The sequence below is a fragment of the Leptidea sinapis genome, chromosome 27, assembly GCF_905404315.1.
Source record: "Leptidea sinapis chromosome 27, ilLepSina1.1, whole genome shotgun sequence".
Lineage (NCBI taxonomy): Eukaryota > Metazoa > Arthropoda > Insecta > Lepidoptera > Pieridae > Leptidea > Leptidea sinapis.
Window position 1 is genome coordinate 8515334 of NC_066291.1, and position 18920 is coordinate 8534253.

Consider the following 18920-nt stretch of genomic DNA (forward strand, 5'->3'; position numbering starts at 1 on the left):
ACAATAAATAAGCAATTGACTTGAAATTATTTTTTAAAAAATACCCAAACTAAATGATGGTGTTTTTTCACTGTAATTGATATAATTTTAAAACTATTACAAGATATGCTATGCCATCAATTATCGAACAAATTATTTTTACAGAAAATCCTTAGTAAGCTAGATGCATAACGACATTCATACATAGGTTTTCTAATATTATAAAAATCGAATAAACGTTAACTTTGTTCTTTATCGATGGTTTTTAAATTATTACACAACATTATACTGATAAGGGGAATGTTTTTATTAATCTAAAAGCATATATACACTGGAGTGGCTCTAAAATGGTGACTTTAAATAAACGTATAGATAGAACTACACAACCGTAATTATTATAATAAAAAAATAACATGAATAAAAGTAAACCTTAACATTCACTCAGGTGTTATTCCTTAACATTCATTAAATTAGTTAAATCAATTTTCCATTATATCATTTTTAGGAACAACCTGTATAATCTAGTAGCCGCGCGCTAGCGTAGGCACTGCCGTTCAGAATTCGTAGGCGAGTAGCACCCACGTGAGTGTCATTAAATTTATGTTTTATAAATATACAATCAGTTTGTTTGTAAATTTTAAATTTTCAATTAAATATTTAGATTTTTAGATGTATGTTTTTATTATAACAGTTAAGTAGTCCTAGCCGTGTGTTTATTTTATGTCGCCGTTACATTTGAAATAAATAAATAACTATAGACGGTCTCGTTCGGATAAATAATTTATAACATACATAACACGTATAATAAAATAAATCGTGTCCTAAATAATAATATCCTTTGACATTACATCTATGCAGAAAAGCTTTAAATAATTGGCTAACTTGTCTTGCTTATGATGAAGTGGAAAATCTTCTGATCAGACTGACATGATAAACACACGCATTGTATAGATGGACCCAATGAAAGGTCCAATTAAAACCCACATCCACACACACACACACACACACACACACACACACAATTAATTATAAATTGTAAAATTTGGTTTTTAATCATTTCTGTTTATTTCTATATTGTTTACTAAATAAAATGTATCTGCTAAGGAAGTTGCGAGATATTCCCAATACAAGTGTCCTAAGACAACTTACTGGGAAGTCTCAACCACTAAAAAATGTATATGTAATCTTTGAAATAAACGAAATTTATTATTATCTTATATATAAAATTCTCGTGTCACAATTTTCGTTCCCGTACTCCTCCCAAACGGCTTGACCGATTCTCATGAAATTTTGTGAGCATATTGAGTAGGTCTGAGAATCGGCCAACATCAATTTTTCATCCCCCTAAATGTTAAGGGTGGTCCACACTATTTTTTTTTAATTTTTTGACATTTTTTTTTAAATTTGTTTGATTATGAGTCAACATTAAAAAATACATACAACTTCAAATTTTCACCCATCTAGGATCTATTCTACTTTTGTATCGCGATTTTAATATCGGCAATACAACGTTTGCTGGGTCAGCTAGGTATTTATAAATCTCTTAAAAGTACCTCTACACATTTCATTTACGTAAGATTCAACAATAATGGTTACAGAAGTCTGTGTATATATTTATCTATAGGTAGGTTTAAACAATTAAAAATTATGTACAATGTTTTCCTTTTCTATCTTTTCATCACACAAACTGAAAACTAAACTACACTCTAAACATTATCTTATTCTTTGGCGTATTCAATAAGTAATATCAATATAATGATTATTTCAAACTAAACAATAAATAATTAAAATTATTTCTTCTCACTTCTGTGTTATTTATTTCATATAAATTAATATGCGGGCAGAACTCTTTTGAATTGAATTTTTTGCAGGAAAACTGTATTGGCCAGTTACAATTAACAAACATTCCATTTGTAATTAATATATTGATTGATATGTTGAGATATTATCTATTCATTTATTTTTCCTTGGAGGAGTAATGTAAAATAAGGGACGAGACTAGCAAGACGTTCAGCTGATGGTAATTGATACTCCCTACTCATTGCAATGCAGTGCCGCTCAGAATTTTTGGAATATTCAATTGCGCTCGTCACCTTGAGACACTTAACATCTTAATGTTAAGTCTCATTTGCCCAGTAATAATAAATGCTTTTCTTTTCTTAATTTCACTAGCTACGGCGCCCTTTAGACCGAAATACAGTAATGTTTACACATTTCTGCTTCAAGGCCGAAATAGGCGCCGTTGTAGTACCCATAATGCCTCCCACCTAAAATTACAACGATGACGTTGACATCTATGAAGATGTTGAAAATATTCTCCTCTGAGGGCAGACAGTTATATCAATTACAAAAATTAGGCAAACGTGAGTCTGACATTCGTGGGTTCCGTACAGATAAAAATAACAAGAATAAATAACTTTATATCAAACTTAAATAATATACAGTACCTAAGTACATTAAATGTAGGTAATTAACAATGTGGACTTTGTCATAGATATAATAATGGCCCTTAAAATATTTTAGTTTATTATACCCTCGAATAAACTAAAATATATAACGAAATTTTCTCAATGAATAAACAACTTTGAAATACAAACATTTAGCAAAATTGGTTGGTGGAGCATCGCATATAATTAATTTATACGTGAACCAAATTATTTGCATAAAAAATGGCAATTTTCGTATCTGCGTTCACTACGAATTTGATACCTCCTCAACGAAAATTTCTTGCCAGACAGACGAATTAATATAATAATTATAATTAATAATTATAATTTTTAGACTTCAGCTTGTAAGCTATTATTGGCGTTTTCCTCTTTTTGGGGATCTGAAACAATAATATTATAAAAAAAAAACAAAGTTAATAACTAAATAACTAAATTCGTTAGTTTGACTTGCAATAAGCAGATTATTTTTGAGCACATTTGACTTGTTTTAAGCTTAATTCCTTCTAAATTTACAGAAATTATAAAGAATCTCCTCATTCAAATAGCCTTCGCTACGTTAAAGAATATGATTATAGATGGAAGTATGGAAAATAGATGCCTCCTGGTCCACCTAATAATAATTTAATCTTATGAATGTAACATGAATATATTAATATATATAATAAATCCACTGTTATTGCATTAGGTAATACCTGTAATGATAGTTGCTATGTGTGTGTGAAATAAATAAATAAATAATAAATTATACACTCTTTTGCAAAAAAACCAGGCACCTAGGAAATAACCTGTTTCACTGGCATCTTCAGATAATTTTATAATTCTAAGCAGCTTGTTTCATCATAATACTATAAATAAATAAGCAAAAAGGAGTTTCTGTCAATTTCGTCATAATATTTCGATGGAATTAATGAAAAACGATCCCAGTGTCTAAACAGCGTATCTGTCCATTAAATAAAAAAAATAAAGTTCACAAAGCATAAAAAAAAGTCAAAACAACTTTTTGAAAGTAGGTATATAGAATACACTTTTTCACATCTTAAAAAGTTTGAAAGAATATTTTTTGTAAGAAAATAAAAATGTAATTAATATGAATATAAAATATTTTCATACAAAAAATAATATAAATGTGATTGATCGTACTATGTTAAAATCTAAAGTAAAAAATATTTACATTAACACAATGTTATATCAAAAGTCTACCAGAGAAAATATTATGTTCGATTCGGATGTCAATTTAATTCGTTCCAGTCGTTTTGTTTTAGCGCCCTCTAGTGAACAGCGGAAAAATTATTACATATCGCCTCTTATGGGTCTATTGATCGTTTTGTTGATTTTCGCTAGGTGGTGTTTATAAGTAGAATGTCACTAATAAAAAATCTGAATGATACACTATTATTGAAGTTACTTGCAATATTTTGATGCTTGTGGTTTATTATGTTATTAGTTATGAGTTTATTTGTCCCTTTTCCAGCTTGAGGTGTTTTTTTTATAGTTTTTTACATAAGTGAGTTTTAACTTTAAGCATCTGTATAATTGCGAGAACTGCTAACCCTTACCAATGCTCGAAAGGATTAGTTCTCTGTCACATATAAAGTTTTAAAGTTGTAGATCTTCGGAAGTTCATAGGTTTATAATAGGTGTCCTTTTAAGTTTGATAAGTATCGATCTACAGTAGTCACTCGAGTGTGCTACTAGTTACTATATACAATATGAGATCCCATATGATATTACAATCTCAATGTGACGAGTGCAATTATTGTAGTGCCACTCAGAATTTTAGGGTAGGCCGTATTAATTACGGTCCTGCTTGTCTCGTCCCTTATTATCATATAAAAAAAAGTACGTGCTCAAAATGCTCATCACAAGCGAAATATAAACTCACCACTCTCCGGTTTACAATTTTCTCTAAGTAACATCGGCCCTAGTTTATCCGTGAGCAAAAACCCGATAGGGCCAGTTATTACAATGGCTTGTACGAGCAGTCGCAGTATATCTTCAGCATACAACAGCTCATTACTGGGATTAGTCCCTTGGGATGATATTATTGTGCTTACAGCTAACGGGGCCAGGACTGCCTGAAAAATAATTGTGTTATTCATTATTATAATTAAATTATCACTGAAAGAGTAAGACTTGCTCAAAGATATTTCATTGCAATTTGCATTGCGGAAAATAACATTGTTTAATTATGCCAAAGATGCGAATACTTAGTCTACATGATGTAGTGTAGTTTGTAAGTACGAAGTGAAGCTGGGGGTTTCAATGTACCCGAGTAATGGAGCAGTTATTTTTTAAGGAAAAAAAAAATTAACAAAAAAACAACCGACTTCAAAAACACTATTCCAAAACAATAGTTATAATATGCACTACAAAGTATAAAAATAATTGCGTATTTTTTTAGAATCTTATTAATTAATCTAATTCTTGTTATTTTTATTTTTGGAATCGGTGTCCTTCCCCCGCGACCCGCTCTCTCCTCTCGCCTCCTCACGACTCAAGCACATCTCACCTTATACTACATAGTTATAGGTGAGATGTGTCGTAGATAGGTTTGTAACTACATACAGTTGTAGTTACAAACCTATCTTGGATGACACCGACTCCAAAAATAACAATAATCGTAACAATTAGTCGGTTGTTTTTTTGTTAAAATATTTTTTATTTTTTGATTTTTATTGAATTTGAAGTACACTAACTAATAATTTATCTAAATATGTGTAGATATACAAAATTCTTCAATGCAGCAATGAACGTAAGCGCTTTGCAATTTGATTACAGACAGTTGGAAATTCTTCCACAGATCGCACCCTTACTGTAAGTCTTAAAGGAGTCCCATTGATCATCATATTCGACTACAATTACTTCACCATAACTATGTTATGGTAGATGACTAAAATATCCGGATAGCATAAAAAAGATTCAGCCGAGTATCGTTAATCTGCTCCTCCTTCCGTAATCAGAACCTAATCAAACTCTCACTTAACTATCTTTGAAGTATATCCTTTCCATTAAAAAAGAGTCATCGAAATCGGTTGGCGCGATATTGAGTTATTCGTAAATTTATCATCCACTTTGCTATACGTATGTATAGCAAATTTAAGATTTTTATGGTTTTCTCATGGATGCCAGTGTCAGATCTGGACCAAATTACAATGGGACCACACGGGAAGCTTGAACATAAAAAAATCATATCGACGAATTCAGAACCTCCTCCTTTTTGAAGTCGGTTAAAAATAGTTTCTTGATAACACTTATTTAGTGAGTCTACATATAAGATAACTTACTTTTATCCACGATATCCGTCGGGTTCAACTGGTACCAATCGCTCAGAAACTTAAAAAAATTGAGATATAATGTGCTCTACATTATTTTCTGTGCCATGACTACAGGTGTTCAATTTTTTTTTAATGAAAATAAGGAACTAGACGAGCAGGACGTTCAGCTGATGGTAATTTATACTCCCTACCCATTACAATACAGTGCCGCTCAGGATTCTTGAAAAACCCAAACATTCTGAGCGGCACTACAATTGCGCTCGTCACCTTGAGACATAAGATGTTAAGCCTCAATTGCCCAGTAATTTCACTAGCTACGGCGCCATTCAGACCGAAACACAGTAATGTATACACATTACTGCTTCACGGCAGAAATAGGCGCCGTTGTGGTATCCATAATCTAGCCGGCTTCCTGTGCAAAGGAGCCTCCCACTGGTAAATTAACATGATGATAGGTTAAGTTATAAAAACGTGTCTAAGTGTTCTCGCAATCACTCAAAATTAGTTCGTAGTGTTTTCAAAAAGTATTATAATATGAGCGCTTTTATTTAAATTTGCAAACTATTAATTTATCAGCGCTGTGTATCGTATCTTGAGGAAGTTGAATCTACAAGATGAATGGATAATGATATTTAAAAGAAAGTTCTGCTGTTGTTTACTTAACGAAGAGTTTAACGTTACTGTCAAAACAATGATAAATTAATGACTAAGTTGTATCACTGAAGATTTTGTAAGAGAATCTGTAGATTAACGACTATGCATTGCAATAACTTCATTTTAACAAATTATGTATCAAAAAAATACCTCCGACAAAAAATCATAATTTGATAATAAAACATGAATAACTAATGGATGAAATTATCTATCTAAATTCTACAAATTCATGAACAATTTGTTATTTTTTTTAAAGTGATACCCACACTTCTGGGATTAATAACCCAAATAAAATATGTAGATGAAGTCACAACCTGAGAGTTGAACAAAAGATAAAGGATTTATCAAAGATATGTCACTCGAATGGTTGGCTCAGTGGAAGAGCGCTCGCACGGAACGCGATAGGTCGCGGGTTCGAGTCCCGCATCGTACATAAGTTTAATTTGTGCTACTAATTATAAAAGGCATAAAAGGCAATTATTTTTTCAAAATTTAGTGAAAAATTTATTTTCTTTTTGGTGTAATTTCTAATATACTAGAAACTACTACCTACCTACTACTATTCTCTCTTCGGGAACAAACGGCACTCTGAGAGACAAGAAGCGGTGCTAGAAATTCTCCCAGCATTCTTTTTTTGCGCTCTTTTTAATTCATTTTATAGCTTACTAGCTGACCCGGCAAACGTTGTTTTGCCATATAAAGTATAATTCACGCGATAGTTTTATAAGTAATATAATATTGCCTATATTATAGCCTGTACATCATTTTGTTCTATTGTCAATAGTTTTTGCAGCGCACGCAAAAATAGGTTTTCGATTTTACACCTTGTGTTACAAAATAGCAATTTTATTACGGATCCCTAATTTTGAAAAAAAAAACATAGCCTATAATAGCCTTCCTCGATAAATGGACTACCCAACACTGAAAGAATCATTCAAATCGGACACTGGTACCAGAGATTAGCGCGTTCAAACAAACAAACAAACACTGCAGCTTTATAATATTAGTATAGATTATTCTACACAAGGGGTCAAGAGATGCGTTGCCGGCCTTTAATTTGAATATGCTCTCTTTAAGGTCCCTAAGTCATAACGGTTCGGGAAAACTGTAGCCAGTAATTAATTCCACAAAGTGGTTGCGCGAGACATAAAGTTTCTTGCTAAACGGGCGGTGGTATAAACCCATACGTCAACATGATGCGGCTGGAAGTTAATGTCGGGTGGTGGAATACGGCCGCTGGTATCAGCTACTCTCAGCCCTCCCCGTGATATACATAGGCTGCACTAAATGTATCGGGAATGGAATATTTCCACTGTTCCTGTCATATTAAAATCTTTTTAATTGAAAACTCCTTGGTTTTAAAAATCGAATATCATTTATTTATTTAAAAAAAGATTCTCGGTCTTGTCAAACTTGTTTAGTCTCGAGAAAATTCTAGAGCGATGATTTATTATGACTTTCGAAGTGGTTTAACACAAAAACAGTGTGTGGACCGGATGATTTCTGCATTTGGTGATGAAGCCCCATCCAAAACCACAATTTATCGCTGGTTTGCTGAATTCCAACGTGGACGTGTCAAGCTCAGTGATGATCCCCGTCAAGGTCGTCCAAAAACTGCAGTCACTAAAGAAAACGTTGATGCTGTGCGTAAGCTGATTGAGGAAGATCGACATGGGACATACCGCAAAATTCAGGCAACTTTAGACATTGGCATGAGTCAAATACAAATAATCTTGCATGAACAATTAGGTATAAAAAAGTTGTTTTCCCGATAGATACCGCATTTGCTCTGTGAAGAGCAAAAAACGGCTCGCGTTACTTGGTGCGTCAGAACTCTCGAAAGATTCTACGCAGGATCCTCAAATGCTGTATACAACATCGTATCAGGTGACGAATCCTGGATATACGCGTACGAACCCGAAACAAAAAAGCAGTCACGAGTTTGGATGTTCGAAAATGAGTTAAAGGCAACAAAAATTGTTCGTTCACGGAGTGTTGCAAAAAAAAATGGTGGCCACGTTTGTCTCCAAAACCGGCCATGTTGCGACTATTCCTCTTGAAGGACAAAGAACGGTTAATGCACAATGGTATGCTAGTATTTGTTTGCCACAGGTCATTTTTGAACTCCGTAAAGAGAACTGCAACCGCCGCATCATCCTCTATCACGACAATGCGAGATCTCACACCGCGCACAGAACAAAAGAGTTTTTAGAGCAAGAAAACATAGAATTATTAGACCATCCGCCGTACAGCCCCGACCTAAGCCCTAATGATTTCTATACTTTCCCTAAAATATAGAATAAATTGCGTGATCTTCATCACCTGAAGAAGCTGTGGACGCCTACAAAACGGCCATTTTGGAGACCCCAACTTCCGAATGGAATGGTTGCTTCAATGATTGGTTACATCGTATGGAAAAATGTGTCAAATTTCGCGGAGAATACTTCGAAAAGAAATAAATACATTTTTAAATAGTAATGTTGTGTCACTTCCTTCATTCCCGAAATTTTCAGTGCCGCCGTTATATGCGGTAGAATATGAAGAGGGAACCGACATCGCTACGCAACACCAAAGAATCAAGCCGAGGAGATATGACTTGATGATTCGGGCCGCTTTTCGTCGGATGGAGAGGTCAAAATATGGATGAAGCTGGTACTGGAAAGAGCACCAAAGATTATCCATATGATATTTAAATGAATCGTATTTTTTTATGTTAAAGCTTGCTAAAGCATAAATGATTTCATAAATAATACTTGAGAAAGGTGTTACAATCACCAGGATATAAATGAATATTTTTATTTAATTATAAATCAATCTTGTACCTACTAACACCGTTATACACTAAAGATAGATGTTTCTCATACAATAGACAAAGATGGTTTATTTTTAATGGTTTGCAAAAGTATTAGAATGTGAGTATAAAAAAATTAGAAGGATTTAATTAAATTCTCCTGCGACTCTAAAGCAAAAAAGATTAACAAAACTTTTTTAATCCGTTACACTAAGAACGAGAAGTATTTTAATCTGACCTCCTGGCTTCGTTTTACTTTACCGATACTAATTAAGTTAAAGTTTGAACAGCCCAATTTTAGATTTTCGAAATATATACACAAATAAAACTGAAAACAAAATTTTATGAACTCCAACCCGTGACGCGTTCCGTGCGAGCGCTCTTTCGAACTGAGCCAACCGTTCGAGTGACGTATCGTTAATAAAATCTTATATGCTTTGTTCAACTCTCAGGCTGTGGCTTCATCTACAGGATCTACTTTACAGTTTATCTGCTCAACCCCAATATTTGCATATTAGGAAATTGACTTGACATGTCGCTCTTGCTAATCTAAACATCTCAAAATCTTGCTTATAGTTTGTGGGTTGAGGAGGTCCCGCAAAGTTCATAAAATTTTGTTTTCAGTTTTATTTGTGTAATTGCTCCCAGAAGTGAGGGTTATCACTTTAAAAACATAACAAATTGTTTCGAAATATATTCCACACATCCTCTAATAGTGATTTCCAAGGAATGTGAACTGGAGCAGAAATGGGTCACCATTTCGTTCAAATATGTTGGCATAAAAAATTATGAATATGCATTAACGTGCTTTTCAATGGTTTTGGCTATTGGTTATTTTGATGGGTTTTTTAACCGGTTTTACTTAACGGTTTCTTTTTGTTGACAGATTGATCTACTATTTGGTACAAAATAATATATCCTTATGAATCCAAGATGGCCGCCGCCACAAAATGGCGGATTACATGTTTGTTCATAACTCTATCAATAATAAATGAAGGGATTGATTGTAGAATATAGTACACTAATAAAAATAGATATTATTTTAACTTTAACGGTTTTATTGAAAAATAAAAAGGTTGGGCCTAGGTACCCGTCATTATACCATTCTTGATCAGGCCCAAAGTTAAAATCACGGCCGCGCGATTTTTTTTTTAATAGAATGCCGCTCATATCATATATGCTATTTAGTTTAATGTGATGACGGGGATTTTTTTATGAAAACAAAAGGGATGAGAAGAGCAGGAGCAGTGCCGTTCAGGTTTTGCTTGGTATAGTGCTCTTCTGACACTAGGATTTTTAATGATTTAATTTTAAATTATAATTTACCAGTGGGAGGCTCCTTGTGCTGCCCGTGAAGCAATAATGTGTAAACATTACTGTGTGTTAGTGAAATTACTGGGCAAATGAGACTTAACATCTTATGTCTCAAGGTGACCAGCGGAATTGTAGTGCCGCTCAGAATATTTGGGTTTTTCAGGAATCCTCAGCGGCATTGCATTGTAATGGGCTAATACTGCTCGTCTCGTCCCTTATTTTCATAAAATAAAATAGATTAAAGGTTTGTAATAGTAGATAACTTACCTCAACTATAGACTTAGGCGTCCACGCACAACAAACAAAAAGTCTCTCCTTCACTCTGAGATTCCAGCACATGTTATATGCGACAGTTAATCTAAAGAACAAACTTATACACAAGATCCCTAATCCAATTAATAAGGTGTTGCCAACACTTCGGTTTATCTGAAACACAGAAATATACAGTTAGTATTATTATAAGAATTCAATAGAGAAATTTTACACTATGTGTTCTTCTCAGTGGCATTTTCTTTCGTAATGGTTCTATGTTTTTAGAATTTTCTTTGATTTAGTATTTTCTGTAAATGATCTATGTTTTGTTAATATAAGGACACCCGAACGTTTGTGCCACTATTCCCTTTCAAACGAATCACCGTTGGAGAAATCACAGGAGCGTTGGCGATTTTTTGTTGGATATGCCTATCCACGAAACATACGGGTGTATGCGTATTTTTTGAAAATACTTATATCGGATTGTTCTGGAAACCCTGCTCATAGAAACTTATTCCACATTCTGAATACTTTCACATAAATATTCAAATTTGGGTCAGGCGCTACACAATTTAAATATATATGTAAATTCATATTATAAATTTATACTATCCGAAAGCTCAGGATTATGTAAACATGTCATCGTTTTAAATCGAAGGCAACAACGGTACACAATAAAAATGAAGCTTTATTGAAGCCACCGCAATATTTGTGAACAATATTTTAGTTGTTTTATTTCACACGAGATTATGGTAAAATAAAAAGATATTCTAAGTGTTTTGTATATTTTAGGTTGAATACTTGACTTAAAGCTTGTCTCCTAGAATTATAGGTAGAGATTATGGAGTTTCATTTATATATATATGGGGAAGATCCGTAAAATCTTCTCGTCCAAAACACCACAGTGTCTGAAGACGAAGGTTTTTAACTAATGCCAGTGATGACATACGGAACGCAGACGTGATCACTAACTATGGGCCTTATGAGGAAGCTTATTGTTGCTCAGAGGGCAATGGAGACGGCTCTGTTCGAAGTTTTCCTGTGAGATCGAATTAGAAATTAGGAGGTCCGTAGGAGAATCGAAGTCAGTTAGCTCGACGGACATCCATTGGGTCATTAAAGTCAGTTGCGAAGATGGACCGACGATCTGGTCAAGATCACCGAGAAGGTTGGATGAGGGCAGCGCAGGGCCGATCGTCAGGGCGATCTTTGGGTGGGGCCTTTGCCCAGCAGTGGACGTCTTCCAGCTGAAATGGCTTTATTTATAAACAGGATTACATATTATTATTACTGACCACAAAAAAGGTACCAGTGTAAGCGAAGACTAGAGGTTCAAGTGCGGACCACAGGACTCTGTAAGTCGTGGCTGCAGGGTTCTGGTTCAGTTTCCACCCTTGTTCTGCCCAATGCATCGCCGCCGTGGCATTACACGCTAACACTGCCACCCCACCTTGAATAAATAAAATAGATAACAGAATTATTGTAAAGTTTTATGAACAAAGTTGATTTAAACTTCGAGTGTGTTGCTCGTTGCAATCAAACTATTTGTATTAGAATATTGTGAAATACTGTGGTATAGTCGACACGTGAAATGTTGTCAAACGGCCGTTTTCAATAACCTATCTATCCTTAGTTTAACTTACTAGAGGTAGACAAATCTATCCTTTTACGCTTACTTACATTTCAGTAACCTATCTACATAAAGCATTGGACTATAAATATATTATTGTACAGGTGACAGCAATGTATCCGTAACTAGAGATACGTTATTGAAAACGGCTGTAAAATTTCTTATGTTCGATTCTTAAAAAGTAACAAAACAAACCTCCTCAATAACTTATTTCTTCTCAGGCTTTCTTGCAGGGTCGGAGGAATAACAAGAGCGATGGTTGATGTAAAGATGTTATGTCTTACTGAACAATCCGCCAAAGAAAGATATTCCTATAATTTGGTTATGCGTGGAAGATTGTGAGAAGGTCACTGCTGAACCGTTGAACGCTTTGGATCCAGATAGTACAAGAATAAAAAATTTAACTTCAAGGGAAAAAGCGGTTGATAGGAAATAATATCATCAATAATTTGACGTCGTGCGCGGTCATTTGCTACAAGCTGATGATGAGCAAATATGTAGAGCATAAGATTCATTAGAAGAATTAGAAAAAATATAACATCATTAAGCTATCTAGCATCTTTAAGCATTAAAATGACTGCATTTCTGTAACAGAGATTCTGGAATGCAATCATTTTTTTATGAAAATAAGGGACGAGGTGAGCTCGATGTTTAGCTGATGGTAATTGATACAACCTATCCATTACAATGCAGTGCCACTCAGGATTATAGAAAAACCCAAAAAATCTGAGCGGCACTACAACTGCGCTCGTCACCTTGAGACAAGTTGTCCAGTCTCATTTGCCCAGTAATTTTACTAGTTACGGCGCCCTTCAGACTGAATCACAAATGCTTACACATTACTGCTTCACGGCAGAAATAGGCGCCGATGTAGTACCCATGATCTAGCCGAAATCCGGTGCAAAGGAACCTCCCACACACTGGAATGCAATCTCCCAAAGAATGGAATAATCTATATTTAACTGTATATACTTATTGAGACTAGAATGCTTAAACCATGTTGTATGACTTGGAGATTCAGATATGTATCCATGTTATACAACAGGTTTTTCAAAGTTCTACGAGAGAATGGATTATTATCAACTGAATCCCATTTTTTGAGTAAATTTATATTAATGCATTAATTAAGATTATACAATTAAATTTGTAACCATGAACAATGCTGAATGTTATTATTTTTTTTATAATTGCTAATATAATGGGCGCAGAATACCTATATTTATTTATTTACGGTGTGTATGGATTGATGCATCTGGGCCATGACTGTACTCAATTACTCTTGTTTTTACGTAGTTTTTAATTTAAATTTTTTTAAACTTGTGCAAGGCATAGACTATTTGACGTTTGATTATGTTTGTTGCATCACTTTACATATTATATTGTAATTGAAATGATTTGTGAAACGATGAAAATATAAATCTTTATTTAAAAGAGTTGCAATGAGTGTCTTGCTACTTCTTCTCATTAGCTCAACCCTTTACGAAATAGCAGTAGATTCAATAAAAAAATTTAACATTCATAAGTGTCATTTACGTGACCTAAATGAATAATGTGATTTTTATTTGATTTGATTATTTAATTTGTATAATAAATCCCAGAAGTGAGGATATCGGTTTAAAAATAACAAATCGTTTGCATTTAACATTATCTCTATTATTACCAGTGGGAGGCTCCTTTGCACAGGAAGCCGGCTAGATTATGGGTACCACAACGGCGCCTATTTCTGCCGTGAAGCAGTAATGTGTCAGCATTACTGTATTTTGGTCTGAAGGGCGCCGTAGCTAGTGATATTACTGGGCAAATGAGGCTTAACATCTTATGTCTCAAGGTGACGAGCGCAATTGTAGTGCCGCTCAGAATTTTTGGGTTTTTTGAGAATACTGAGCGGCACTGCATTGTAATGGGCATGCCGTATTTATTACCATCAGCTGAACGTCCTGCTCGTCTCGTCCCTTATTATCATAAAAATAAAAAAAAATAAAAATCTGTCAAGGAAGTATTTGACATACACAAAACAAAGTCAGCGTTAATACATTACTTACTCGATTCAATGAAGCTATCAATAAATTATAATAACCAAAAGCTCATTTGCTAGTAAAATTGGGTTACAATAATTAATATTGCTTACCTGTTCCGCCCCACCCTAGTCTACTCGTGAGAAAATTACAAAATATTCCTCCAGCTAGTACAAAGAGAATTCGCAGTTCTGTGACATAGTAGTCGGATTTCGGCACCAGTTTTGCCAAGTTACCCCAGATGGCGCCAAGTAGTACCCCGACAAATAATGCCGAACAAGCCTGGAAAAACAGATCCAGCTATAAGAACTTTCAAGAATTAGTGAAAACTATGACATAAACATAAAAATCTTATCGCATTTGTAATAGGAACTTCTGAACAGAATTAAAATGAAAGGATTTGAACTTAGATTAAATATTGGTCTCCACCCTCCAACTAGATACCGCACTACCGAAAAACAATTGCTTTTTTATTCCTGCAACGATTAGTTGTTTTGTGTGCGTGGCCATCTTGACACTTAGTTGCAATTTTCAAATTTTGTAACATACGCTTCATGTTATTTTACATTGAAATTAATAAAATACAAAACACTTACTGATCATGAGATTCCAGTGTCTTTCTTATTTCTTGTGGTATTATTTTTACAAAGTTTTACAACGCAACCTTAGTTCCAATTATTAGCAAAGTTTAACAGAACTTAATGTAGCACGCTAACGTAACATATTATTCAAGACGGGCTCATGTACGCCCACTTGGGCGTAGTAATAGTTGCCGCACTTGGCGACTACGTCTGTGGTATCTTGTTGGAGCGCAGCGGAGACCAATCCTTAATGTAAGGATTAAAACTATGGTATGAAATTGAAATGTAGATGGCAAGACCTACATAACCTTATTGTTTGGTCTTCGTTTTGCAATATAATTGTGTTTGAATTGTATAACGTCGGAATAAATATATAATATAATTTTTACCAAATTATTCATGTAAAAAATATTTCTTATTTCTTTGGACATGCAGAAGCATCGCTGGCCTTATCAAATCAATGGGGAGTTTAAATATTAGACAAATAATGCCGTATTAAGCTTTTTTCAGGGACCAGACAAGTAGGATGTTCAGCTGATGGTAATTGATACGCCCTGCACTTAACACTGCAGTGCCGCTCAGGATACTTGAGAAACCAAAAAATTCTTAACAACGCTACAATTTCGCTCATTACCTTGAGACATAAGATGTTAAGTCTCATTTGCCCAGTAATTTCACTACATACGGCGCCCTTCAGACCGAAACACAATAATATTTACACATTACTGCTTCACGGCAGAAAAAGGTACCCATAAACTAGCCGGCATCCTGTGCAAAGGAGCCTCCCACTGGTAATAGGTAATAGCTTAAGATCTAGCCTTAAATTGGATTACATTTTTAATTATTATTTTTTTATTAAGAAGTATTTGGTGATATTTCCTGATTAAATGTTTGACGAGCGGACCATCAAGGGGTGATTATTATTCAAGGTTTCCTTTTTATATTATAATGCCTACTATTCGGCTAAGTCGAGTTATTAAGTCTTTTGTGGGGCGATGTATATGCTTTTACAACAAGATACCAGAAAATGTTCAAAACAAAAGTATTACGTTATTCAAAAGAATTGTTTAAAAATGTTTGTGTGGTAAAGGTTACTATAACATAAATGACTTTCTTAATGATACCACAAATTTGGAATTGAGCGACCGCCCTCAGGCTTCAACTTATTATTTAATAAGTTTAATTGTACAATGTTACTATGTAAACATATTTTTTGATGAAAAAAAGCCCGCTGAGTTTGTTGCGCCCGTTCTTCTCAGGCCCGAGGCATTCATTTGGGAATGGGTGGTAGTTTTTTGACTTACAATAAGTGATGTCACATCCTATTTTGAATAAAAATATTTGAATTTGAATTGTAAAGAACAACACCTTAATTACACTAGACATCTTACTAGCTGACCCGGCAAACGTTGTTTTGCCATATAAAGTATAATTCACGCGATAGTTTTATAAGTAATAAAATATTGCCTATATTATAGCCTGTACATCATTTTGTTCTATTGTCTATAGTTTTTGCAGCGCACGCAAAAATAGGTTTTCGATTTTACACCTTGTGTTACAAAATAGCAATTTTATTACGGATCCCTAATTTTGAAAAAAAACATAGCCTATAGCCTTCCTCGATAAATGGACTACCCAACACTGAAAGAATCATTCAAATCGGACCAGTAGTACCAGAGATTAGCGCGTTCAAACAAACAAACAAACACTGCAGCTTTATAATATTAGTATAGATGAGAACAATTGATATAAATTGCATCAAGGCTGACAATATATCCTATTGTAGTTCGTTAAATTCGCTTTAAAATGGCAGTGCAACACATGCAATAAATACATCACTGTTACAGTACTGATTTAATTGATGGCGGGTATCACTTTACGAGGCTATTTTAAGGCTAGCTTAAAATAGCCTGATTGTAATTGAAAGGGTCTAATAGTGGAAACAAACATACACTTGTTATTCCTACTACTCGGTTAAGTCAAGTATTAGGTTAAGGTAAGTATGTTTTTTGTTGGGCAATGTATATGTTTTTACGACATGATTCCAGAAAATGAATAAAAAAAAACAAATATAGTATGAAAATCATCAAAAAAATGTTAATAACACATTTATGTGGTAAGGGTTACAGTAACACAAATAACTTTTCACCTCTCATACTCGGAAAGTAATATTGTTTTGATCTGATTTTTGGGTGGAAAATGCTGCTTCTCTCCATAGAGAGGGAAAAATTCATACAATTACTTCCCACATAGAACCATAGAACCGCTGTCAGCTGTGAAGAGTTTTATATAAAAAAAAAAAAAATTTAAAAATGCTGCGGCTATGTGACTTTCTAAACAGCCAGTGTGAACTTAGCGCAAACTTCTTTGAGCGGAATAAGCCGCAACAATTAAGCGGTTATTTCCATATTTAAAATTTAAAAAGTCGTAATAAATTACTGTCCTAATTTGACAATTTTAAAACGGTACTACTAATCTTATATCTTTAAACGAGCAATTCTTGTATATATATATATATATAATTGGAATCTCGGAAACGGCTCCAACGATTTTCATAAAATTTAGTATATAGGGGGTTTCGGGGGCGAGAAATCGATCTAGCTTGGTTTCAATTAAAAAAAAAGGAGTTTCTGTGTTTTTATGAGAAACAGTTACAATAATATTAGAATAAAAAGGTTAATTTCGTAACTATATACAAGACTGTAATAGCTCAGATGGGACATTGGGTGATCCGGAAAGTTCTGCTTTTTGGCCCCGGTTCGAATCCAGATGTCCTATTAGTTTTTTTTTGTTCAAGTTTTGTACATTCTTAAAAATCCGAGCAAGGATCGGTCGTCCAGATATTATTATTATATATTATCAATAAATAGTTTGGATAAACAACGAGTTTTATTTTTCTCAAAAATGAAAAGTAGAGTGTTTAACACGGGTAAAAGAATCAATTCCTACTCGGCCTATAGCCGTCTAAATACCTCGGAAATGATTCCTTCGACCCTCGGGTAACAATCTACTATTCTTAATGTTAACTCAAGCTATTAAATTAATGAATTTAATTCTAAAAAAAAAATTTAATATAAAGACCGCTGAGTTTATCGCGTCCGTTCGTCTTATGTCTGAGACGTTTATTTTAGAATGAGTTTTTGATTGAATGAATCATCACTATGTGATTTTCATTTTCAATAAAAATATATGAATTTGTAGTTCCATAAATTCGCACATTGTATTTAATCCTTAATATTTGAAAATGCCTTCGTATTAACGTGTTGGTATTTTTAGAAAACGGCCAGTTTCAATTTAAAAACAAACGACACACATGAAAGTTGACTATTTTAAATGTTGTCTAAATCTAAAATTTATATTTTGCAATTTATTTGCCAGAATTTAACAAAAAGTTACAGTTAAAAATAAACAAAATATTCCATTGGAATTTTAATCTGTCATTTTTATATGATTGTTCATTGAGTTTACTCATTTTGGCGCCATTAAAATGTACCAATATCTACAATATTTTCCGATATTAAAATGGAGTGAGGTGATAAAGAGATCCGAATCGCTGTGATTGCATTACACAAAGTAGGTGTTTAGCTAAATGCAACTTTTAAAACTCTCCACACGCTTCGTATTATTAAAATGATTGTGTACCGGGCTATTAATAGGTAGAATTAAATCTCCTCTGTTTGTGTTTATGAAAAAGGTGGTCAAAGAATTCGAATAAATCCTGTCCAAAATCAAGATAGCACCTAGACCCATGTCGCGTATTTTAAGAGATGTCTTAGGACTTGGTGCCTATAAGTGACGTACTGGTCATTTCTTAACTGATAATTTAAAAAAGAATAGGGTAGTAAAATCGAAACACGTACTGAAGCGGTACGCAAAGGGGGGTCACAGACAAATTTTGCTTACGGATGAGAAATTGTTTACAATTGAGCAATATTTTAACAAACAAAATGACCGTATTTATGCTTAAAGCTCCAAGGAAGCT

The 18920-nt window shown here is 33.9% G+C and overlaps 1 protein-coding gene across 4 annotated transcripts in view; it reads right to left on the minus strand.

Moving 5' to 3' along the window:
- Positions 1-2741: 2741 nt before the first annotated feature.
- Positions 2742-18920, minus strand: part of LOC126972714 (sodium/hydrogen exchanger 9B1-like) — a 32901-nt gene continuing 16722 nt past the window's right edge. For 3 of the 4 annotated variants that reach the window (XM_050819623.1, XM_050819624.1, XM_050819626.1), the window contains 5 exons: positions 14471-14639; positions 12008-12162; positions 10728-10886; positions 4309-4501; positions 2742-2806 (listed from right to left, as the gene is read on the minus strand). In XM_050819623.1, the coding sequence (XP_050675580.1) occupies positions 2757-2806; positions 4309-4501; positions 10728-10886; positions 12008-12162; positions 14471-14639 (726 nt within the window). In that variant the 3' untranslated portion in view covers positions 2742-2756. Of the gene's footprint in view, positions 2807-4308; positions 4502-10727; positions 10887-12007; positions 12163-14470; positions 14640-18920 lie in introns of those variants that run through there. The other variant, XM_050819625.1, reaches the window with a different exon arrangement.